General features: G+C 39.0%; 1 protein-coding gene across 2 annotated transcripts; it reads right to left on the bottom strand.

Annotated features, from left to right (window-relative positions):
- Window positions 1–1774: 1774 nt before the first annotated feature.
- RAB39A (RAB39A, member RAS oncogene family) lies at window positions 1775–25796 on the bottom strand. 2 transcript variants are annotated; one of them, XM_030836176.2, is made up of 2 exons: window positions 25552–25796; window positions 1775–4506 (listed from the first exon to the last, which is right to left on the bottom strand). In XM_030836176.2, exons 1-2 carry the CDS (start codon window positions 25776–25778, stop codon window positions 4080–4082), a joined length of 654 nt encoding a protein of 217 aa, XP_030692036.1. In that variant the 5' UTR covers window positions 25779–25796; the 3' UTR covers window positions 1775–4079. The 2 variants fall into 2 exon arrangements, 1 of the variants encoding a protein (XP_030692036.1); XR_009564954.1 differs by lacking the exon at window positions 25552–25796 and adding an exon at window positions 6858–9012 and having other exon boundaries at window positions 4370–4506.
- Window positions 25797–26415: the final 619 nt, after the last annotated feature.

Here is a 26415-nt window from a genome sequence, read left to right as displayed (position 1 = left end):
AAAAAAAAGAAAGAAAAAAGACAATATAAATAGACACAGGAGGACAAGAGTTAGCAGGCCTTGGTTAAAAAAACAACAAGGGCTTCCCTGGTGGCACAGTGGTTGAGAGTCTGCCTGCCGATGCAGGGGACACGAGTTCGTGCCCCGATCCAGGAAGATATCCCACATGCCGCGGAGCGGCTAGGCCCGTGAGCCATGGCCGCTGAGCCTGCGCGTCTGGAGCCTGTGCTCCGCAATGGGAGAGGCCACAAGTGAGAGGCCCGAGTATCGCAAAAAAACAAAAAACAAAAAAAACCAACAAAACAACTATGATTAAACAAAGAAAATATACACATGGCAAATAAGCGTATGAAAAGATGCTACACATTCCATGTCATCAGTGAATTTTAAATTAGAACAATAATGAGATACCACTACACACCTATTCAAATGGCTAAAATCCAAAAACTGAAATATCGAAGTTGGTGATGATGCAGAACAATTGGAATTCTCATTTGTAGCTAGCGGGATACTTGGCACTTTCTTACAAAACTAAACGTACTTTTACCATACAGTGATCTAGTAATCATGCTCTTTGGTATTTACCCATAGGAACTGAAAAGTTATGTCCGCATAAAAACCTGCACATGGATGTTTATAACAGTTTCTTGCATAATTGCCAAAACTTGAAATCAACCAAGATGTTTTTCAGTAGGTGAATGGATAAACAAACTATGGTATATCCGTACAAAGGAAGAGCATTCAGCAATAAAAAGAAAAGGCTATGAAGCCATGAAAAGACATGGAAGAAGCTTAAATGCATATTGCTAAGTGAAAAAAAGGCAATCTGCAAAGGCTACGTGCATATTATATGACTGCAGCTATTTGAAATTTAGGAAAAGGCAAAGTGTGGAGACAATCAAAAGATCAGTGGTTGCCAGAGGTTGTGGGGAGGGAGAAAAGGATGGGTGAAGCCCAGAATTTTAATGGCAGAGAAATTCCTGTGTGTGGTTCTGTAATGGTAGATACAGGTTATTGAACATTTGTCAAAAATCATATAATGTACATTAGTTAGCATGGACATTAGTTAGTAATAATGTATCAATATTGGTTCATTAACTATAACAAATATATTAAGCTAATTTAAGATGTTAGTAATAGGGGAAACTGGGTAGAGAGGTAAGGAGGTATGAGAACTCTCTCCTTTCTTCTTAATTTTTCTGTAAACCAGAAACTGCTCCAAAATAGTCTGTAAATTTAAAAAACAAATCTAGACCTGCATACAAAACTTGCACGTAAATCCAACCACAGCAGCATTATTCTTAAGAGCCCCAAAGTGGAACTAACCCAAATGGCCATTTACTGTGAATGGATAAATGAAACACAGTAATATCCACACCATGGAATATTATTCAGCCATAAAAAGAAATCAAGTACTGATACATGCTACAACATGGATGAACCTTGAAAACATGCTAAGTAATTGTATGATTCCATTTGTATGCAATGTCCAGATTAGGCAAATCTGTAGAGACAAAGTATATTAGTGGCTGCCTAGGGTTTGGAGAAGTGGGGGAGTGAGTGACTTATAATAGATTCTTTTTCTTTGGGGGGGTGGATGAAAGTTTTACAATTGATTGTGGTGGTAGATGCATAACACATTAAATTGTACACTTTAAATAATATGGAAAGTAAATTATATCTCAATGAAACTATTATTTAAAATTATGATTAATGTATTCAAAAAGGACAACATATGCAATTTAAGCAAAAATTATCTGTGAAATGCAACCAAAGGAAAATTCTAGAATTAAAAAAGCTGAAATTAAGCACTCAGAAGATCAGTTTAACAGTACCTTAGTCAAACAAAAGAAAGTATTACAAATGTCAATTAAAAAATACACTAAAATTTTGAGGGAAAAGCATGGAAAATAGAGAAATAAGTACATAAGACATATGGAGTATATGTAAAACACTGTGTCTAGCCAGGCCCAAGTCACACAGCCTTGGGAGGAGACACACCGCCTACCTGAATCACAAGGACTTCTCCAAAGGAAAAATGAGGTTCTGATGCCAGAAGTGGAAGGAATGAATTGCAAAGAAAACGAACAACAGTACACTATAATCTAGATATACATCCGTAAATACATAGGTTCCCTGGGGTTGTGATCTTGTACAAACAATAAAAAAAAGATGAGACTCATAGTAGAGGCTGCTAGATTCTGCTGAGGAAAATGTCCAGGGAAGAAGAGTTGATTTATTTAGTTATTTTTTTAGAGTCCACATATAAGTGACATCATGCACTATTTGTCTTATTTCACTTAGCATACTGTCCTCCAGTTTTATCCATGTTGTCTTAAATGATAGGATTTTCTTCTTTTTTAAGGTTGAAGAATATTCCATTGCATATATATACCATATTTTCCTTATCCAATAATCTACTATGGACACTTAGATTGTTTCCATACCTTGGCTCTTGTGAATAATGCTACAATGAACATGGGAGTACAGATATCTCTTCAAATAATGATGATGTTTCCTTTGGATATATACTCAGAAGTGGAAGGGAGGAAGAGCTTATGACACAAATTGACCATGTGTAAAAGATGTTGTAGGAATGAAAAAGTCTGAACACCTAGGAAGAAAGGGGGAGCATAGAGTATTTGGAAAGGACATTGTTCAAGGTCATACATAGTTTAAAATTATGACATTTCAGTGGGCCCGTATGCATGAAGGCTTGCTTATATTTCGGGATTTGAATACAGTGCAAAGAAGTGTTGCTAAATTTTCGATCAACATCAAAAAAAACGGTGGAAATGTTTTTTCTTTTATTATGAAACTGCAGGAAAGGCAAGCCTTATAAGCAGCATGAGGCCCAGTAGAATTTTCCCTGATGATAGTGGTAATTTAGAGAAGAAGAAGGATCTAAGGCCATAGAACAATTTTGAAAGCAAAATAAGACTGCTGAGTCTTCACCCAGTGTATGAGATTAAGTTTTAACGGCATATGATGAAGTGACCATGACACAACTAGCAGAGCTCGTTGAATTGTTGAAAATGGCTCTTGAAGCTACAGGAAATGGACAGTAGACATAGAAAAAGAACAAGGTAAATCCAAAAGAGTGGAAGGACAAAATTAATCAAGAGAAAAGTCAAAAATAGAGGAGAAAAGCAGTAAACTTGACAAATAAAACCAAAACGTTCTTTTAGAAAGACCAGTAAAATAAGCAATATTTGGCAAATATGATAGAGATGGGACTAGCTATAAAACAGAGAGAATTTTTTTTTAATTACAAAAGAATACTATGCTAGCTTTATACCAACACATTTGAAAATCTGGACAAAATGGCTAAGTTTTTCTTGTCTAAATAAGGACAGTATACTATAACAACAAAACATTTGCTGATAGTGATCCTTCGTTTTTATTTTCACAAATATTTGCAATAAAACCTTTTGCTTGGATCCTTAGATATCATTATAAAACATAAAATTTTCAGGAGCAATAAATCAGAGAACAAAAATTAATATAAAACTTATCTTCTCATGTTCAGGCAAAATTAAGGGAGAATAAATATTTCAGAGAATGGTTAAAAACCTGGTACCTTAAACAAGGAATTGTTATTTTAGGCCTAGTTAATAACTCTGTAATTGTTTACTTTGTAAGTAAACAGTACACTTTTAAATCCACTTTACTATTTAATATTAATTAATTAACACTAGAGAATGTAATTCCTGGTAAAATCTTTTCAATCAGATTATATATGCACAAAACATCCATTTCAAACTGTCAAGAAAAATGAGTAATATTGACATATTTGGATATTATGGTCAGTTATATGCTAACAAAGTGAGAATGGAGGCAATTATGTAGATACTCCAGTTTCCAGAAAAAGTCGTCTGCTTTGCTTGATAATTTAGCAAAATACCAATCTGGTAGTTTAACAAGTAACCATATTGCTCTGAATCAAATACCTTACAAAATAGTGTTAGCATGGGTTTATAACTTTTTAAAATGCTTTCATCACATCATTCTGTTGTTAATGTCGGTATTTATCCTGAAATGACACCCAATCTGTTCTTAGTTCTTTGGCACGTATGAAGTCAGCAGAAGCACTCTTTCCTGGGTTTTACTGCTTCCTCAGAAGAATGCACAGTATTTGGAACGAAACCACTTCTAACCCCTTCCCAGCCATCCTGAATACAAATTTCTCCCCTTTTAATAAGTTCATATATGTCTCTTGTCAAGATAGTGAAGGATTCCTCAACATTTGTAGCATCTTTTGCTGAGGTTTCTATATACTTCATACCACAGTCTGCTGACAGTCTTTCAGCTTCTTCCCTTGTAACTTGACGTTGTGAAGCTAAATCACATTTATGTCCCACTAGCAGAAATACAATCTGAAATGGCTGTACATGCATTTTTGCTTCTTCTAGCCAATCTTTCACATGTTCAAAAGATCGTCGGTTAGTAATGTCAAATACTAAAAATCCACCAACCGAGTTGCGGTAATAAGATCGAGTTATTGATCTGAAAAATAAATAGAAAAAAAGGTTGTAATTAATGTGATTTAACTAGAGTTTATAAGTCAAATATGAAGTGTCAAAGTGAACAAAAAAATTCTATGAAACTAATATGCAAGCCAGTTTCATCCACTGACATTAGATATTTAAAAATAGACAAATAAGCACTTACATGTCATCTCACACTCAGAATTACTTGTTTTTATTTTAAAATATCTGATAGAATAATTATTACATTACTGTGGTTAAAAGTAGGCACACAAAAAGATTTGGTGTGGGGCAGAGGTTACACAGCAGACCAGATCTTAAGAATCTCTCCCTATCATTTAAATCAACAGGCTCCTCTTTATGTCAGTTAAGGAAGAAGAAACAAGGGCAAACTTGTTATATCAGTTACAGGTTTCGTCCTGGGCTATACCTATTCAAGAAACAGGAAATTGTTCAGACGTGGGATATGAATCTGAGATGTGCGTACTTATGATTGTTTGCCTCTACCGATCTAGGCTCTTCTGATCAAGGTTCCTGTTGGGTAGCCCCTCTCCCATGGCTATGGCTTTCACCAGGTTCTGGCAATCTCATTTCCTTTCCTTGCCCCATCTGGCCAGGTCGTTAATGGCTTCCCACTGTTGCTATTACTGAATGCATCACCATCCTTTATTGGTGCCCTTGACCTTGCCCGCATTTCTGGAAAGTCACTACATTAAACTTTTTTCAGTTAACCTTTCAAGTGTGCCATTTGTTTCCTGACTGAATCATGAGGCAAGGGGCCAAGGCTATACTGTTTTATATTTTTGCCTTTACATATGTTGTCTTCTCTACCTAGAATGTCTTCTACCCTTTTTTTTTGCCAGCAAACTCCTATTTCTTCTTTGAGTCAGTTCAAAAATCCTGTCATATAAGAAGCCTTCCCTGTCACTGTCTTCTCCCCCTCTACCTCTCTTAGGCACTTCTCTCTCTTATAATTCCATTGAACCTTTGGCATACCGCCATTATATCAATTTTCATAATGTGCTGATTGGGTTTGTTGGTATGTCTCCTACTCAATTCAAAGCTCCTTTAGGGTTAAACATATTCTATGTATCTAAGAACTTCCTGGCAAATGATGGATGTAATTTAATATTTGCTATATTGGATTAATTAATCTTATCAGAAAGGGAAAGTGTTAAATGTTGTATTAGCCAGAAATCACATATGTGTCTCAGCTTCCAAGTTGTCAGTGATCTTGTTTTTTTTGGTCACGCCGCGTGGCTTGCGGGGTCTTAGTTTCCTGACCAGGGATCAAACCCGGGGCCCCCTGCAGTGGAATTGCAGAGTCCTAACCAGTGGACCGCCAGGGAATTATCCCAAGTTGTCAGTGATCTTAAGCATTGAGATCATCCTTAAGCAAGTTCATCTGTTACTTGCCTGAGGCACCAAAGATCTTTGTGTAGGGCCAGTGTGTTATTTGGTACTCTCCAACTTTTACATACCTTCTTTATCCTTATTGCTGAAATCACAGCCCAGTTTAGTGACCTGATACCACAAGTACTACTTGTTGAAGAAAGTTTCCATATCTCCTGCTTCCCCTTCTCAGAATTCATGGTAGAGAGGTTCTCAAGCGACTACTTAAAAAAACAACCTCTCTCAAGGACTACTGTACCGTACAGTTGTTGACAGTAAGAAAAAATCTCCCACTATCACTGGCAGGCTACAAATAATGCAGTTCATTTAAGTTGTTGCTGTTTTTTTAATTTTGAGGGATAATTGATTTGTTATTGTTTTGCTACTCATCTATATATGTGTGAATTTAGACAGATGTGCAGTGTCTTAAGAGAAACCTAATTAAGGCTGTTATTAGACTGAAAGCTTTCATTTACTCAGCACCAAGTCTGCATTACCACCCACCCCCTGCAATTAATTTACCATTAGTATAATTTAAAACAACATGCTTTTGTGTTTAAAAATTCAACATTGAAATGTTTGTCTATTAGGCAGAGGCATGTAGGAAATACCATATTTTCTAGCACTTTGTATTTAATTTTGAAAACATATTTGGAACACAGTTGCCAAATCATTCTATAGAATAAAATTATAGCAAAGTATATGTAACAGATTCTATAAAACAGCCCTTATTAATAATTAATCGGAATAAAAGGTCTTAATAGGACATCTGCCTTTTTCTATATAATAATTTGATCTCCAGTTTGTGTCTGGATATTAGATTTAGAATTCTGATAATGGTTAGCCTTCAGATTCATAATTAGTTGTCCTAAAAGGCAGGGTTTCCCCTAAAACAACTGGGCATCCCTGCTGTCAGTTATTTAGGGGAAGAGACAGGCCTTCAAGACTGAAAAATGGAACTTGAAAGGCAGGTCTTACAGAGATGATGAGGGAACATCTATCTTTCTCTGGAACTTCCTCTCTTGGGTCGAGACACTTAGGTCTTCAGAAGGTCTTGAAGGTACTTTAAGGAGGCAGGGAACAGACCCTAAAAGAACAAGGTAGATAGGCCTCCCTGTAAAGAATCCAAGAGTTGCAAAGAATGATGAGTAACAATTCTTTATAAGCAACAACATCTTTTGCATGTTATTTTATATCTATTTCCTTCTGGGCTTTGAAAGTCTCACTGAATGAATAAATGATTTAAAGAAAGCCTGGGAAAAGTTCCACTGGACAATTACAGGTGTGACATTTTAGAATACAGACATGTCCTCTTTGTCATGAGCTATTACACTGTTGAGAAATGGTTCTTGGCTTAAAACCTGGCTTTGAGACTAGACACCTGAACATCATCTGAGTGCTCATCAAGAAATATGTTCTCTGATTCACCAGGCGGGAACTTTGTCATCAAGCAGAAGTCATATATATAGGCAGGAATAGGGGTGGGACCTGAGGGGACCCAGAGTAACAAGGCTCACACACCCAGCATATCTACTTCTGCAGCACCCTCACAACCTATGGCCTTATGTGAATTTCCCTATAGTTAAAGGGGAAAAAAAATTCAAGTCTGCCTTACAGATGGCTCTAAATAATATGCTGGCATCAGTCTACTCCACTCAATAGTGGAAAAGAGAAATCCTTCCATTTGTGGAACTTTTAGTGGTACTTTTTCCAGAGGAAGAGATGGCGAGATGAAGGTTAAGTAAGGATCTACACCAATACACGAGCAGAGGCTAAGGGTTTGGAATGTTGGAAAAAACAAAATCAGAAGACTGATACTAAGGAGGTTTGGCATGTGTAGGTGGGTCTTGAGTATGCAAATACTGTATCCTATGTGAATACTCACCAAAAGCCCCCTGTTTGAAAGAGTTCCTAATAATTGGTGAAACAAAATGTTCTGTTCTATAGTCATCAGTCAGTATTTTTATCCCAGTTTGGACTCACAGTAATCATGGTAGGAGGCTGGGACTGGGCTGAGCAGAGACTTTCTCTTGCCTCAACCGTCACTGCTTAATACCCAATTTTCCAGCAGTTACTGACACCTTGGATATGGTACCTTACTCTGGGAAAACCATCACAGAGGAGACACTGATATGTCCTCACTGTAATAGACATTTAACGTGGACTCAAGCCATGCTAGCACCACCATCCATGAACTTATGGAATACCTTATACAAAGTCATGGTATCCCACACTTTGCTATAGACCAAAGGTTTCAGTTAACAGAGGAAGAAATGGGCTGATGCCATAGGATTTGTTGATCTTATGTCACTATCACCTAGAGGCATATACCTATAAAACTGTGGAAAGGGTTATTAAGATTCAGTTATGTTAACAGATACACACACACACACATATATATAATATATAAACAACAAGGACCTACTGTATAGCACAGGGAACTATATTCAATATGTATTACAATAACCTCTAATGGAAAAGAATCTGAAAAAGAATATATACATATATATAAAACTGAATCACCTTGCTGTACTCCTGAAACTAACACAACATTGTAAATCAACTATACTTCAATTAAAAAAAAAAAGATTTAGTTATGCTCATGTCCAGGAGTTGACACCCTGTAAGATTTTAGCATGATTCTTCAGGATGTATACGTTCTAAGCTAGTGAGTAATACAGTAGGTGGTGTTTTTTTCCCCATGAATAGATGCTCTGGTATGGGAAACAAAGGGTAAAAGTGGGGTGATGGTACCTCTTGCAATTACACTTAATGAGTCACTAAAATTTTTTGTTGCTTCTAATTCCTGTGACTCTGCTGATATAAAGGTTTTAGTATCCAAGGGAGAAATGCTTTCACTAGAGAACCTCGTGATGCTTCTATTGAATTAGTAGCTGAGACTGCCAATTGTCCATTTGGGGCTTCTTATGGCAGTGGGTGAACAGGCAAAAAAGGGGCAACAGTATCAATGGGGACCACACTGGCCTCCTGCAGTCCTTGCTGCCCAGAACTTCTGGGATCTTTTGGTTCATTTCATGCCTGGTCCCTCCAGCTATCCTGTCAAGTCTCTGGCACGCAGACATGCTTCCAGTAACTTTCGTTTTTGATTAATGTCCTCAAGTTGGTTTTGTTGCTGGCAACCAAAGACCTGATTGATAGAGGCTACAGATATTTTGTAGGAAAAGAATGATACAAAACAAAGTCGCAAACATTTTATAAATTTCAACATAGCTTTATGAAGCCAAAATTCCTTCATTTAAAAAAATTGTGGTAAAAAACAGATGAGATTTACCCTCTGAACAATTTTTAAGTATACAGTATTATTAACTATAAGCACAATGTTGTACCACAGATCTCTAGAACTTTTTCATTCTGCATGACTGATACTCCCATTCCCATTGATCAGCAACTCATTTCCTACCCTCCCCCCAGCCCCAAGCAGCCACCATTCTACTTTCTGCTTCTGAGTCTGACTACTGTAGTTACCTCATATAAGTGAAATCATGCAGTATTTGCCCCTCTGTGATCGGCTTATTTTGTTGCAGGAAAATGGGGAGCGAGAGGACAGTCCTGTCCCAGGTCTCAGGTGAGTCCCTGGGACAGGCCACCACGTAAGGGTCCTTGGCTTTGTGCAGGAAAGAATTCAAGAGCGAGCCATAGTAAAGTGAAAGCAAGTTTATTCTGGGAGATACACACTATATAGGCAGAGTGTGGGCCATCTCAAAAGGCACAAGGCCCTGAAATATGGAGTGGTTAGTTTTTATGGGTTGGGTAATTGCATAGCCTAACGAGTGGTAGGATTATTCCAACTCTTTTGGGGAAGCGGCAGGGATTTCCAAGAATTGGACCACTGCCCACTCTTTGGCCTTTTATGGTCAGCCTCGGAACTGTCATGGCACCTGTGGGTGTGTTGTTTAGCATGCTAAGGCATTACAATGAGCATATAATGAGGCTCAAGGTCTACTGGAAGTCAAATCTTCTGCCATCTTGGGCCTAGGTTGGATCTAGCCAGTTTATGTTGTATAGTCAATGTCATTCTTTTAAAGGTTGTGATCTTTAAAGTGTGTGCCCACTTCCCTCCTGTCTCAATTTCACTTAGCATAACATCCCCAAGATTCATCCATGTTGTAGCATATGACAGGATTTCCTTCTTTTTTTATGGCTGAATAATTTTCAACTGTATGTATATAACACATTTTCTTTATCCATTCATCTCAAAGTTTATTCTTACATGTATATTCGCTTTAGAATAGAAAAGAAAAATGGTTGCCTTGTTTATGTAAACATTTTAAACTGTTTAATTTTTCTAATTTTTTTTCCTGAAATAATATATAGACAAGTGAAATTGAGAGCACTGAATTGGCTTACATTTTATAAAGAATTACTTAATATATGGGCAATGCAACCAAAAAATGTGAATGAGATCTTAGATGTTATTATTATGAACTTTATAGGATGTGCACTGCTCTCTTAAAAAAGCAACAAAACATAGAGAACTTGCTGACTTACCTGGGTAAAATGAGCCAGATGGTCCACTGGAAATGCCCTTCTTGTGGCTTTGCCAATTGCCAAATAGGTATTTAGAAGATGGAAGTACTTTGATGACAAAGGCTGCTGGCAGCAAGCAGCCTATGAATGCATTAGCCTTATGAGTGCCTTTTTTCACCATGACATTACATTCCTACTGCCCTTCTGGGAATAGTCACTGTGTTGATGCTTTATTTACCTGCTTCACTTGCCTTGTAATCTGGGCCCTTAGAACTGCTTTCGAGAAACTAAAACACAAGTCTCCCCGCTCCTTGTATTATTACTGACTCTAACAGTCCCTGCCTTTGCCTTCTAAAACTTGGGGCTTATAACTTAGAATATCTTTTTTCATACATACAAACATTAAAATTCTCTATGTGTAATTCCAGGGTCTTTCCATCAAAAATCAAGTCTGTGGTTGTGGAGGCTATATGTAATACTGACAGGACCTAATGGCCGTATTCTGTCTTTGAATACGTGAATCAATTCCCCTGTGACCATCTTTTATTTTTCTTTTACCACAGGTCATCATTATATGATAGTGAGGCCTTGTTATCACCCCCAGCATGCTCTATTCACCTTTTATCTTCTATTTTCCTCTACAGTTAACACATTCTAACGTCCTATATAATTTTTCCAACTTATTTGGTTATAGCCCATCTCCCCCCATTAGAAGATAAGCTCCATGAGAGCAAGAATTTTTGTCACGTTTTTCGGAACGCTGTATCCCTAGTGTCTAAAACAGAATTGGGCATGCATGAGGCCTACTGAGAGTTGTAAATAAATAAACAACTGAATTAATAAGTTCAGACTCTGTAAGACTGTACCCAGGCAGAATGCAAATGCTAAGCAAATGGGAGAATAACAGAGGGAAATACAAAAAAGCTTATCTCCTTTGGATATTTATAGTAGGGATTCATGAAATGGGCTAAATAACAAAAAGAGAAGTGGGCTGAATAACAGTGCACACTGTAAATATAAAGGTGAAACCATCCACTTTTTCTAAAGAACTACTGTATTTAAATTGGTAGTAATTCAAATTGTATTTTGTAGTGGATTCTGGAAGGCAGAACAAGTTAATGTGAAAATCCAAATAATTTAGAAATTAATGAGAAATGTTTCTAGCTTCACTATTTGTCTGTAAGATGATAATGAAGGATGCTTATTTGCTATTTGGTATGGTAACAGAAAATGTATAAAAGATTTTAGCACTTATTCTGACACTTTCTGGCATCCTTTTGCAGAACAAAAATGAGATGATGACCAGCTTCTCATGATTATTTTATTTTCCATACAACATATTATGTGATTTAACATAATTAAAGAACATTTTTTCTTGGGTTATAATCCTCCTACCATTTTTGTGACTTATGTTTCCATACAACTTTCTCAATATTGCTTCATTTCATGTGATTTGTATATCTCTCCACATTTATAATTTATATTGGTGTTTATCCTTTTCTCATTTCATTCTATGTCTGAAATTATGCAGCTTTTATTTTCAAGTCATTTGAATAGACTGTCCTTCTTTTTCATTCTTTTTCTAAGTTTGTGTTTTCATCAAAGTTACCTGTGCACTTACCACACATTCTTATTTTTCCTATTCCCCAAACTTGCCAAAACTGTACTGTTATATCATAATTTTAGGAAGATCATTTCTTGGCATTTGTGTTATTCTGACCATGTATACTTTTCAATGCTGAGCCCTGGAATAAACTGATTTCTTTTCCTTAGAGTTAATAATTATCTTGCATATTAATCAAGATAGGCCAGGCCATGCTATAGTAAGAAACAACCCACCTCTTGATAGGAAGAACGTTAAAAAACCTGGGCTGTATTTTAAAACTACCACATGTGAGTTCTGCTCAAATTCACTAGTTAGAATTAGTCAAATGATTCTTAGTCAAGAGGGAAGGGAAATATATTCCTCCCGTGTGTCCAGAAGAAAAGAAGCATCAGATATGAGTTAGCACTCTCTACCACATCTTTTTATTCCTTTCTTTTTCTTTTTGCTGAATTTTCCAAGTAGTCCTTAATAACCTAACCCCAAACTCTGCCAGTTGCCATTTTTTAAAAAGTTCATTCCTGTTAGCTTTTCTGTCAATTTCATCTTCCTGAGGAGGTCTCTCTTACAATCTTCTGCCCTGCTCCAATCGGGCCTGGTTGTCCTTGGTATCTGTGGCAGAGAAAGCATCCTATGATCTCCCTTCACCATTTTCTTGGGCATTTCCTTTGCTTTTCTTCAGGGGTAAATCTCCTGTTCCTCAGAGCCCATGTCTTCATTCTTGGTTTATTCTTTTATGCACATTATGTGTTTGTCTGTGTCTGTGTGTGTGTATATAGAGCACATCCTCAAGTAGCTTCCTAAAAAAGATTCATGAGGGAAAACAAAAGATGCATGAGGTAATATTTTGAAGTCTTGCATGTTTTTATTCTGCTTTCACAGTTGAATGACAGTTTGGTCAGATATAAAATCCTTTCAGAATTTTGAAGTCTCTCCATTGCCTTCTAGCTTCAACTGTTGTTTTCGGGAAGGCTGAAGTCAATCTGATTCCAGATCTTTTTTATGTGACCTTTTATACATGTCCCTCCCCCACCCCATCCCAGAAGTTTGTAGGAACTTCTCTGTGGCCCCAGTGTTTAGAATTCCACGATGATGTCCCTTAGAATGTGTCTACTTTCATCTATTGTGCTGGACCCTTCCAATCTGAAAACTCAGGTCCCTCCCTACATCTAGGAAATTTTTTTGAATTGCTTCACTGATGATTTCTCCCCTCTGTTTTTTCTGCTCCATTTTTCTAGAATGCCTGTTACTTTTTTATTGAACCTTTTGGACTAGTCCTCTAATTTAAAAAATATATATATATTTCCTATTTTCTAAGTCTTTGTCTTTTTGTCCTACTTTTTGAGAGATTTCCCCAACTTTATATTGTTTTATTTTTTTCTATTGTGTTTCCAAAAGCTCTTTTGTTCTCAGAATATTCTTTTGAAAAAATAGTATCTTGTTCTTCTTTTATGATTTAAATACTTGCCCACTATCCCTCTGAGAAGATTAAGGACAGGGTTTTTTGGGGGGGGTTGTTTTTTTAAACATTCCCTTCTCCCTTATTAACTTTGTTTTTCTGGTTGCTTTTGGTTTCTGTTTATTTTGGTCTCTAGGTTTCATGTTACAGATTTCCTAGTATTTCTTGTAATCTTTCATTGAGACTAAAAGCCTCACTCATAAGATGATCAGGCTGGATCATTTAGTTGAGGAAACTCTAATGTTGGCCTCTTAAGTCTTTCTTCCTGGCCTGGTCAGATTTGTCAGAAATGATTTCACCAATGTCCTGTTTGAAGGGTGAAGGTCTGATTACTAGCATTCTGGGAGCTAAGATGGGGAAGAGGGCTAGACAGTCTTAGCATACAACATGCATACATTCACTTAAAGCCCTTACTTTTAATAAGGGACCCCAACCTCAATTATGCCTGATGCTTCCAGTAAGAGACTCTATGTTTAACTCTTTTCAAAGAATAAATTTCTAGTTTTTTGCTAATGTGGGGGGAGAGGAAGTCACCTGGTGTGTGGAATGGTGGAGGGGATGTGAGGATCCAGTCTTTCTTAAACAGACTGACAATCAATGATCCTTATTTTAGCATTCCCACTTCAGAAGTATCTGGTGTCACCATTTCCTGAATCTTTAGGGGATTCAATGATATATACTGGTTTGGTCTTTAGCTTTTTCCACCCCTAGCTTAGAAGCCCATTTTCTTTAATCTGCTAATTCATTTACCATTCCTCCATCTGCTTTCTTACTTCCAAAATTTTTTTGCTATTGTCTCCTTACCTATTCTCCTTGCTAGGATTTATGGTTAAAAAACAAAACTATTGTCACTTTAGTGAGGTTTCAGGAAAAAAAGCTAAAATAGGCAAAGGTGTTCAATCTGCTATCATTACTGGAAGTTACTTCTTTTTTAATTGTTATTATTTCCTATTGTTATTTCTCTTACTACTGACATATCCTTCATGTCCCAGCATCAAGGACCACGTTCTTTCTGATACATCCTCTGAAACTAGCCCTAACCCTACACACAGATGACAATTCCTCCCTTTGTTCTGCCACCAGAACTTATTTTAGTACTTACTAGCCTTTATTCCAATTATTTATCTTTCTTTGCTGTGAGTCTGTGAGAAAGATCTCTAATTGTCCCCCAGTGTCTATTCTCCCTGTCTTCCTTTAGTAATAGAACTCCATGAGTTTTAGCTTGTACATAGCAACTCATATAGAAACTATATTCCCCAGCTTTCTTACAGTTAGTTTTGGCATATCACTAAGTTTGGATCGATGGGACATGATAAGTTATGTGTGCAGTCTGACGTTCATCTGCTTGAAGACGCCATTTGCCCTAGGCTTCCTCTTTCTCCTTCTTGCTTGTTAGGAAATGGCAATGACTAGAAAACCCTGGAAACTGATGTTGAGGCACAGCCACCTGGATAGTCCAGAACTGCTCACTCTGGACTATTAACATGGGGAGAGAGAAACAAAGTTCTGTATTATTTAAGGTAATATATTTGGTCAGTCTCTGTTATAGCAATATAGTCTGTACTCTACCCAGTATAGAGACAGCATGGACCTTGAATGTGAGACTATATCATATTTATTTTTATATCTATTTTTGCATCTAGTGCCTGGTATACAGTTAATCTAAACAAATGCATAGATTTCCACACATAAATCATAATCCTGATTGATTTCAGTTTCTCTAGAAAAAAAAGGAAAACTACTTCACAGTTCTTTTGTAACTTTACGACACCATAGGCAGTATTTGCTTGTAGCTTTGCCTAATACCCAACATCTCTCCTTGTCTAACAAGGCAAAAGACTTCATATAAATTTCTCCACTGCAGCGGGCTGGGTTCATTCCTGTTACTAAGTGTAGCAGTGTAGTCACTGAGTACTGCATGGAGGGGAGAATTGATTGTCATTGCAGCCACAAGTGTTTGCTGTCAGTTATCAGTACCGCTTCTATTGTGTAAAGCTATTTCTCCTTTTGTTTCTGAATATAGCCGAAAAATAATGGTTTGAGCAGACACAGTAATTAATTTGGATCTACAGAGATGGGAGTGGGGGTGGGGTTGTATGCAAACAGAATATTTTTCAGGATAGAAACTACACAATGTGCCAGTAAAACTCTTTTCAACCATGCCAGGAGGCCTGATGCAGCAGAAAGAGCACTGAACAGAGGAGTTAAGAGAATTAGGCTCTTATGCAAACCACTAACAAATGATAAGGCCTGGGGCAAGTCAAAGACTCTCTGGACATTAATTCTATCATTTTACAAATGAGACTGTTGGGACTTCCCTGGTGGTCCAGTGGGTAAGACTGCAAGCTCCCGGACTTCCCTGGAGGCACAGTGGTTAAGAATCTGCCTGCCAGTGTAGGGGATACAAGTTCAAGCCCTGGTCCGGGAAGATCCCACATGCTGCCGAGTAACTAAGCCTGTGCGCCACAACTATAGAGCCTGCACTCTAGAGCGCGTGAGCCGCAACTACTGAGCCTGCGTGCCACAACTACTGAAGCCCTCGTGCCTAGAGCCTGTGCTCTGCAACAAGAGAAGCCACTGCAATAAGAAGCCCGCACACCACAACAAAGAATAGCCCCCATCACCGCAACTAGAGAACGCCCACATGCAGCAATGAAGACCCAGCACAGCCAAGTATAAAACAAATAAATAAATTTATTAAAAAAAAAAGACTCCATGCTCCCAATGCAGGGGGCTGGGGTTCAATCTCTGGTCAGGGAACTAGATCCTGCATGCATGCCGCAACTAAGAATTCGCATGCTGCAACTAAGAGTTTGCATGCTGCAACTAAGAAGTCTGCATGCGACAACTAAGATCCACATGCTGCAACTAAGAAGTCCGCATGCTACAACTAAGAAGTCCACATGCTGCAAGAAGTCCGCATGCTGCAACTAAGAAGTCCACATGCTGCAACTAAGAAGTCCACATGCCACAACTATGAAGCCCGCACACTACAACTAAGAAGTCCGCATCCTGCAAATAGGAGTCCGCATGCCGAAACTAAGAAGCCCACATGCCCCAACGAAGATCCTGTGTGCCGCAACTAAGACCCAGTGCAGCCAAAGTAAATAAATAAATAAATACATTTTTTTTTTTTTAAAAAAGGGGGGGCTTCCCTGGTGGCACAGTGGTTGAGGGTCCGCCTGCCGATGCAGGGGACACGGGTTCGTGCCCCGGTCCGGGAAGATCCCACATGCCGCGGAGCGGCTAGGCCCGTGAGCCATGGCCGCTGAGCCTGCGCATCCAGAGCCTGTGCTTCACAACGGGAGAGGCCACAGCAGTGAGAGGCCTGCGTACCGCGAAAAAAAAAAAAAAGAGTAAAAAAAGGGGGACTGTTGTACCAGATCCATCCATCTGTTTCTTCCCAGTCCTATGGTTGTACCAAAATGGCCAGAATGTTGATCTCTGTAGCTTCTTTCATGTGTCTTCTCCCCCCTCGCTTTCTTGGATTCTGTTTTCAATTCATCTCTCACTAATTTTCCTCGCCTCCAATAGTCCTCTCCTATACAATTAGTTATACCTTCTCTTCCACTTTTAATTCTCTTTTTAGAGTCTGTCCATCTGTCCTATCATATATGTCTTAAACTTCACCTCATATTTGCTTCATTAACTTTTGATTTCCTAATCCCATAGCCTTTCTGTAGCCCTTAAAACAAGTACTAATGATATTGCATGATCTGTGTAAAACTGTGACAAGTGCCTAGAAGTTAGGCAAGAGGAGAAACCTTTTAATTTTGAATGAGGGGACAAAAACCAAGGGATTCTCTAGAGTCTATTGATCTGATTAGATCTTGCTCTAAAATATAGTAACCAAGTGTTTTAAAAGGGAGACCTGACGGAGTCATTCAGAAGCACCAGCAAAAGAGACAGAGAATCATATGAGAGAAGAAACCATGAGAGGTTCTCAAATATACTCCTAAAATTTAAGGAATTGCCTACAATTTTTCTTTGAAGTATTGGCTCCTAAAGTGCTCTAATCTTTCCATCTGTTGGTTCCTAAAACACTCTATGTTAAAGGACTCTGGGTTGGGAAATACCATATCTGTCTTGGGTGTTTACAAAGTATATTAGGATATTAGTATATTAAAAGCTCTGAGAAATCTGGCGACAACCCAGCACTTCCAAAACTATTTGATCAAGGAAACTTTTACTCAAATTACACCTATTACTTTGAAAAATGCTACTTTGAAGAAAAATGATGGGCAATGCCTAGAATTTGAGAATCTATAATCTTTCTTTATAATGACTTCTGTTATAGCCAGGAAGTTCTTAGTATCTAACTCCCATTTGCAGTATTCTCTCTTGATCTCTTCTTAGAGAAGAGGGTTCAGTTTGGGCCACACACTATTCTTTTGTATTTCTGAGGCAGGAGTCTGTGATTAAGGCTGTTCTTCAGCCTTATCCATTTGAAGCCATATCCCACTAAGTCCTACGAGATGGAAATACATTTGGAAAGCCTAAAGAATCAGAAGAAAAACCACTTTTAACATTCCTAGTACAGGAAGATAATTTAAGCAGAGATTTTGACCAATTATACAAAAAGCAGAGGAAAGAATAGGCATAGAGAAGGATAACATTTTGCCAAGAAAAGTCACTGATGAATTTTGGGGCATGGCTTGATAAAGACCTTTCTCAGGTGACTCTGATGCACTCACTATACCAGTGAAGTAGAAATAAACCTACGAGAGAAGTCTCTGTTCCCTTACCTCAACATTTTTTTGGCACTGAGATATTTTTGATGGTTTCTTTATATCCTAGCTATTGATATCAGTGGATGGTCTTAAGGACTTACTGCCAGTAATAAAATAATTTTATTTAGCATATTGTTCCTAAATGAAAAATGAATTATCACCATAGGAAGGAAATAGAAAAAAACTTCAGTACGTTTTAAGAATGTTTAAAAGAACACTAAGATTCTAAACCAAAATAAAATAATATGCCAGCTAGCCATCGACATTTACTCAGTCATGCTTGTACACAGAACTACTATCTGTATTTTGAAACTCTTTCACAGCTTAAACTAAACATATACTTTTAAATTTAAAACATATTGGACCTCTGTTCTGGAACTCCTACAGGTCAGAACAGTACTTCATTACACAAAGTGATTCTTTCCAGAAAACAATGGGTTTTAATAATATTTGTTTCTTGATAAGCTAGGTAGATTGTGTGGGGTAATAATTTTTAAATGAACTTCCCTGAATTATATATTGTCAGAATTGATTAAAAGTTACTGACATTTGGAGGCAGATATATTAGTATCATAAAGTACAGGCTTTGTAGGTATTTCACTTTAGAAAGAATGAAAATATCTTAAAAAGTAAAATCTGATGTTCTCTGGTGTGTGTGTGTGTGTATACCTCAGTATTAGTTGAGTGGTTCACCTTTCTTTTTTTTTTTTTTTTTTTTCGGTACGCGGGCCTCTCACCGTTGTGGCCTCTCCCATTGCGGAGCACAGGCTCCGGACGCGCAGGCTCAGCGGCCATGGCTCACGGGCCTAGCCGCTCCGCGGCATGTGGGATCTTCCCGGACTGGGGTTCTGCATCGGCAGGCGGACCCTCAACCACTGCGCCACCAGGGAAGCCCCACCTTTCTTTTTCACTGCTTGACAGAGCAGACTGATAGAATGCAGATTCCCTTCTAACTCAGCTAGGATAAGAATAACTGGCTCTTAAAACACCAAGATAAACATTCTCAGATCATTCCAAGAAGTTGCTCTTTAAACTTTAACATGGCTATGGAGGCTAAGTTGTTAAGAAATCTTTGTATGCTAACCAAACTGACTGACAATGGCTAGAAATTTCTTCTCTCTCTCTTTCTCTCAGACTGAGCGAAGCACTTTTCTTCATGTGAAAACTTTACTGAGTGATTCATGTACTAGCAACATTATCTCTAATTTTTTTTTCTAGCCCTTTCTTTGAAAGCTAAATGTGGAGCCAATGTGTCAGAATAGGTGGTCATCAATGCAGCATGATGAGAGGAAACTCCGACACCCATCAGCCATAGATCCATAACTCTGCCAACAGGGAAATGTTACTTCAAGATGAGGTGTTACCTCCTAGGTGGTCATCCTCTTTTAGAATAGAAATACTCCTGTCAGAACCCTTATTAAGTTTTAATAATTTTGTGTCTCTTGGTCATCTAGCTACTTCTCTCTCTGAAGCTAAGATGGAGTAGTAAGGGATGGCTTTTCGACTGAGATGTGAGGGAAAATAGAAGTGAAGGATAGGTCAAGGTCCTACTATCCAAAAACAGAAGGAAAGAAAAGTAGGAAAGCCCCAAAGTCCCCAAGAATGAGTTTTACCTACTTTACAATTTTGCCTGCTGCTGGCCTAGGGCCTTCAAACATTGGAGTACAATATTTAGTCTACTATATTTACAATATTTAGTTACTAAATTGTCAGAATGTATAATCACCTTCATATAGCAATATGTCATTGAGGCTGTGGCTATACATGCGAAATCAATTGATTCATTGAAGAAAAAAGAAATTAAGAAAAATAGTCACAGGTTTTTGAAATTACTGGCTAGCTTCTTAACTGTACTGACTATACAATCACTCAAAATGGTCTGAATGCTCTGAGTGGACAGTGAAAATAACTTTTATCATATAAAAATACATTTGGCTACACAGGTCATTTTTCCACATTCTGCTACACTTGTTAGAAATGATGCTGGCTCCTTCTTACATACAGTTTTACTCTGAAACTCCATAAAGTAGACACTTTTTGGGGTGACTGCTCACTTCCTTCTTCTGTGAATTTCTCTTTCCCAAAAAGTAGACCCTTACAGATTCATTTGCATTGGATGACCCATAATGCATACCTGGGATATTTGTATTATAATCCCTTTGTGTTTTATGTATACATTATCTTAATAACTGGACCCTGGGGGAGCTGATTCACTGGCCAATCAAATAGCCAATGAGAATTTTTCTTTCAAGAATTTGAATAAGAGGCTCAGAGACTGAGACAGTTGGGAGCTGACAGCATTGGATAATGGAAATAGACTAGAGAGAAAATCCACAAACTCTTGTTATTAGAGCTTCCATATTTTCAGACACTTGTATGTTCAGTGAGATTTTTGTCTCTCATGAGACCTGTATCATTTATAATTTATGCCTTATATCCAAACTAATTTGGTTATATTTCTGTTACTTAAAACACAAATAATTTTAACCAAGACAGTATATTATCAGATTACTCAATAAAAATATAGTCTAGCTTTCTATTGTTTCTAATAACTTGGAACTACAGTAGACTGCAATGATTATGGGACTTAGTTGTGGACAATCTCTGCTCTGTTACCTATGCAATATGAACCCACCAATCCACTATCAGAAAATCTTTTTCTATTGAAGATCATGAACCACAGTAAGGAGAGTGGGGATCAAGTAAGGGTCCTTTTAAAAAAAACAAAAAACAAAACCTATTTAGTTTAGGAATCTTAAAAGATACCTTAAGGAGAAATATAAAATGTTCATGTTGCTTACTTCTAAAATTATGAACGGAGAACATAAATTAAACCAGTTTTAAACATTTACTTCATATGAATGTTTTGAAGGGGAAGAGAAGAAAACAGAGACAAAAGGGAGGCAGAGGGTAAATAAGGAGAATAAGTTAAAAAGAAATGAGAGCATACAAGACACATTAAAATAAAAAGGAAGGAGAGGGGCTTCTCTGGTGGCGCAGTCGTTGAGAGTCCGCCTGCCAATGTTAGGGGACACGGGTTCGTGCCCTGGTCCGGGAGGATCCCACATGCCGCGGAGCGGCTGGGCCCGTGAGCCATGGCCGCTGAGTGTGCGAGTCCGGAGCCTGTGCTCCGCAACGAGAGAGGCCACAACAGTGAGAGGCCCATGTACCGCAAAAAAAAAAAGGAAGTAGAGGAAAAGACAGAAGGTGGGAGGAAACTATGAGTAGGGACTGATAGATGAAAGGGATAAAGGAAAAATATAAAGAAGTTTAAGGAAGGGTAAGACACATAAGGAAGAGAAAGATACACAGAAGGAGAGGAGCTAGAGGAAAAGAGATGAAGAGGCAGGCAGAGAGTTAGGGAGAGGCCCAGGATGTTAAGTGGTATTAGTTACAGGTCACCTTCAGATTTTTAGGGGGGCAGGGGAGGCTGTCCCTTTTATAGCAATTACTGCTTACAGCCCTTTAGCTGTAACCAGCCCATTAGCTGGTTAACTAATGTCTGCACGTTTTCCATTGCTCCAAACTTCAAAAGTTTAGTTGGTTCTGCTCAAAGAATGTGACTAAAGCAACTCATCAAGGGAGCTTTCCCCAAATTATACTACTAAGAACACTAGTTATCATAGATTTTCATGTTTTAAGAATAGCCCCTCAAATAAATGGTGGAAATGCTAGTTTAATCAAAGTTAAACAGGTTTCTTTGCTCAATACTTCTTGGAGTCTTTGATATGAATTTCTAAGAGAGAAATGGAATATAGGGATTTCCAAGCTTATTTGATTACAGAACCCATCCTTTAAAAAGAATCAGAAGGTATGAGTGCTCTGCAGAACACGCTTTGAGAAGAACTACACTAGGAGGACATTATTCTCTGAACTTTACAACCAGTGGCTGTAACTGTAATACCCCCAAGGCCAGACAACACGAAATAAAAGGCCCAATCTGGCTTGAAGCTTCAGGTTTTCTATCCCTATAGCTAATGTTGCTTTTTCTTTATCTCATTTTATCTTCATATTGCTTTAAGTGCTTTTCATGGGAAAAATTCAAATTTTATATTCTTACATTCTTACATTTGCTCTCTATACTTCTAGCCTTATTTGCACTTATTTATCTTATTAATGCTGTTAAGCAATATTCTTGTTTCCTTTCCTGCTAAACTTCTTCCACTATGATGATTAAAAAATAAAAGTGGTGACAGCTAGTTTCCCCCCAGTGCCAAATCCATCTTCCCTTTTTCCTAGGCACATGGTAGCCCCGTGTAAGTGTGGCCTTGTAACTAATTTCTCTTCACTGAATTGAGAGCTGAAGTGATCTGCACCACATTGGCCTCATTTGCTTAGAAGAAACATTACTTGATTTAGATCTTTACTTTCCCCTCCCCTGGAAGTGGCACACAGTGTGCCTGCAACCCAGCTTTGTTCACACAGAAGAAGATAATGTCCTAGGGATGGCAGAAAACTAAGAGAGAAGGTACTTGAATGATGGCCTGGAGCAGGCCACTCCAACAACTTGTACTACTTACCTTGAGACTGTTACACAAGAGAGAAATAAACTATTGTTAATGAAGGCACTGTAATTTTAAGTATCCTTAATACAGCAATTTAACATTTATCCTGACTAAAACATAGTGTTAATAATAAAAACCTAACAATTGAGTGTTAAGTTACAATTTACAGATGCTCACATATTCATCATTTTTCTAAACCTTTTTCACTTTGATTTTGTTCCTTTTTATTTTTTGTAAGTAGTTATTGACTACTAGCATGTATTATCTGAACTTCGAAAGCTAAGGCTTTATTTGTCAATTATACCTCAATAAAGCTGGGTAAAAAAAAGATAACTAAGGCTACTTATGGTCATAATCATCAGCTCACTATTTTGTTGTTCTGTAACATATTTGTTTATGCTTTTAAGCTATATCCTGAACTGTCTAAAGTAGGTTTCTTTTTGTTAGTTTATATCTAATCACCAATAAACCTCCAAATGGAATGTTTTCCTCAAATTCCTAATGGTATAATTATAACTAATGACAGAACTATATATTCATGAACTATATAGTACCTTTCTATGAAACAAACGTGCTTACTCAAAATAAGTATCTGTATTTTTTTAGAGGAAGGTACAGAATGATTTAACATTAATTGTTTTAAATGCAATTTTATGGAGAAACATTCTGCTAAATGAGAGAAAAAGCAAGTATTTGGAGGCAGCTACTGAAATATGTATGTATTTAGGAATACATCTTTGGTAAAGAGCCAAGCAAAATAAAGTATGACTCATTGTCAGTAAACATTCCCTAAATGTCCTTGCATTATTATGAGAGAGTTACTGTCTGGTTTTAATAGTGTATATAAAATCAATTTACATTCTTCTTAAAGGCAATAAAAAATGATGTATTTAACAGAAAAGGTCATTAAAATCTAACAAATTAATCATCCTTACTTTCTTGTCAATAAGTTTTTAAGGAAAGAATTTTAGACACAAGAAGATTTTACTACCTATGTTTCTTGTAGCTGCAATTATCAGTAGTTGCTAGAAGTTTAAGGTATAAAGAACACGTTTTTATTATTTTCACTTTAGAGGGTATAGCAAGAGCTATTAGTAAATGTTTTTTTCTGACCATGAAATATCTTAAAGTTCATCTCTGATTGAGATCACAAGTGAATGAATTTGCAGTCTACCTTATAATGGTAAAACTGCAATGAATCTTAGAGATCATAATGACTCCGTTTTACAGATGAGGAATCAGAGTTTGAAAAAAATTTTTTTTTTTTTTTTTTGGTACGTGGGCCTCTCACTGTTGTGGCCTCTCCCGTTGCGGAGCACAGGCTCCTGACGTGCAGGCTCAGCGGCCATGGCTCATGGGCCTAGCCGCTCCGCGGCATGTGGGATCCTCCCGGACCGGGGCACGAACCCGTGTCCCCTGCATCGGCAGGCGGACTCTCAACCACTGCGCCACCAGGGAAGCCCTGAAAAATTATTTTAAAGGAGGCTTCTTGAAAAAAAATCTTCTTCATGGAATTCTAGGTATTGTACAATTCAAATCAATAACCTTTAACACTTCTCTAAAGGGCTGGCCTTACTATCTTTCCACTTTACACATTGTAAAACTATGGTATAAGCAAGCTAAGCAGTTCACTTATCTCTATGAATCAGTGTCATAGCTGGGAATGGAAGCCAAAACTTGAAAGTGTTGGAACATTCTCACAGAAGTAGACTCATCTCATTCAGAATGGATGCTGGCTGGGGTGAGGGGAAGCCATGTTTGGGAAATCCGGTCAGTAAGTACTCTATTTCACAAACAGACTACTTGCTGAAGACTACAAAATGCTTGCTTTAATGAGTTCCAGTTGATAATGCAACCTTAAAAAAGCCCCAAACACTACAATATATCAGGTCCCTACTTTCCTCTAAATTCCTTGAATCCTAGAAATTTAAAATGTGCTTCATATCTGGTTAAATCTTAAATATCTAGGAAATGCGTACAAGTTACGTTTAGTTTTGGATCCCTCCTTCTCTATGCAGAAAAGTATTTTCTGATCTATTATCACTCTGGAACATTAAGTACCTATTATAAATAAAATAAAGGAAAAGTTCCTAACAAATCTCAGTATGTACATCTCTCTTTTCTTCACCAAAGCACCAATGATGACAAACTTCTAAAGACAACTCAACCCTTAAAAACAACAAAAAACTCCTCTGCTGTGCCTGTGTCCCTGATGTTACATCTAGTTGCTGTACATGACACATTCCCACGGGTCCTGGCCCAGTATTTCTGATGACCACATTCGGTGCTGTGAGGTGTTCAGACCATTACCGCATTCATCATCTCCCTCTGAACGATGCCCAATGAGCTCATGCAGTAATCTGGGTTGGAGCACTGCTTGCTGTGAAGCTAAATGGATCAATCACGAATCTGGGAACGCTTCTATGCAGTTCTCCTGGGCCGCGTAGATGGGAAGCTGCTCCGTCAGGGGAGGAAAACGGGAGCTTGGAGGAGGGTGGTCAGGTCAGGGTGTGTACAGCGAGGGACACTGAGTTTGGGGAGAAGGCAGCAGGGGAGCCGAAGAGTTGGGGATAAAAATACTAGCAGGGGTAGAGGGCTGCGGAAGAGGGGGCTGGTGAGGGTGACCTGGGCTCAGGCGGGAAAAGGAAAGACAGAAAGGGGACGCAGGAAATGGGAGCCAAAGAAAGAAGTGAGAAACTGCGGAGGAGGAAGTCGTCCCTGGAAGAGGAGGGGCAAAGGGGAAGTGAGATGGAGTGTTTGCACTTTCGAGAGGGAAGGGCCAGAGCTTCTCCCGACACTGGCCTGTGCGGCCGACGCTTGGGGAAGGTGCCCCAGGCGGATGGAGGGGGCGGCGCGGTCCCTGGGGTCCCGGCGCCGGCGGCCCTACCTGAACCGCTCCTGTCCCGCCGTGTCCCAGAGCTGCAGCTTGATCCTCTTGCCCGGCTCGATCTCCAGCAGGCGGGAGAAGAAGTCCACGCCGACAGTGGGGTCGCAGGCTGGGGAGCGCAGCCCGGGAAAGCGGCCCTGAGTGAAGCGGTGCAGGAGGCACGACTTGCCCACTGTGGAGTCCCCGATCACGATGAGGCGGAACTGGTAGATCCAGATGGTCTCCATCGCTCACGTGCCCAGCTGGCTCTAGGGCTGCCCCACCCACCCACCCGCTGCGGGGCAAGTAAGGCGGCGGGAACTGTCCCTTCAGCACCTCCCGGGCGCTCGCCTGCCGGCTTCCAGCATATTCCTGCGGCTTCGGCCGCCGCCTGGACCCCGCCCTCTCTGGAGGGAGAGGCGGGGCCCGGCAGGGCCAGGGGCGGGCCCTCGGGCCAGTGGGCGGAGCAGGGGCCGTGGTGAGGGGTGGGGGGAAATAGTCTAGTTGCTTGCGGACTCCCGCCCCCGACCTCTGTAAATCACTTTCTCCCAAAGCTCACTGGGCGCCGACGGGAAAGTGGGTGTGGTGAAAGGACGTGACAGCAGCAGCAACCAATGAAAGTGAAGCAAGGTCTCAACTCTTGGAGGGTCAGCCAATGAAAAGTGAGAATCATTTTCTTACGGGCGTCAGGGCGGGCTTGTCCGATTCCGGCTCTAATTTTGGAAAACGCGGGGGCCGTAACCTGGGTCACTGTGTGGTTTCCTCTTTGACCAGTTCTGTGACCACCGTTCTTTAACCAGATTTCTGTTGGCGGCTTTCTGCTCTCTAGCCTTGTTGATTGCCACCTCCAAGGCGTTCTAATGTGAAGGAGTTGAGAGCAGAATA

The sequence above is a fragment of the Globicephala melas genome, chromosome 8, assembly GCF_963455315.2.
Source record: "Globicephala melas chromosome 8, mGloMel1.2, whole genome shotgun sequence".
In the NCBI taxonomy this organism is placed as follows: Eukaryota; Metazoa; Chordata; class Mammalia; order Artiodactyla; family Delphinidae; genus Globicephala; species Globicephala melas.
The sequence above is the reverse complement of the archived record's forward strand: the minus strand, read 5'-3'. Positions and strand labels throughout refer to the sequence as shown.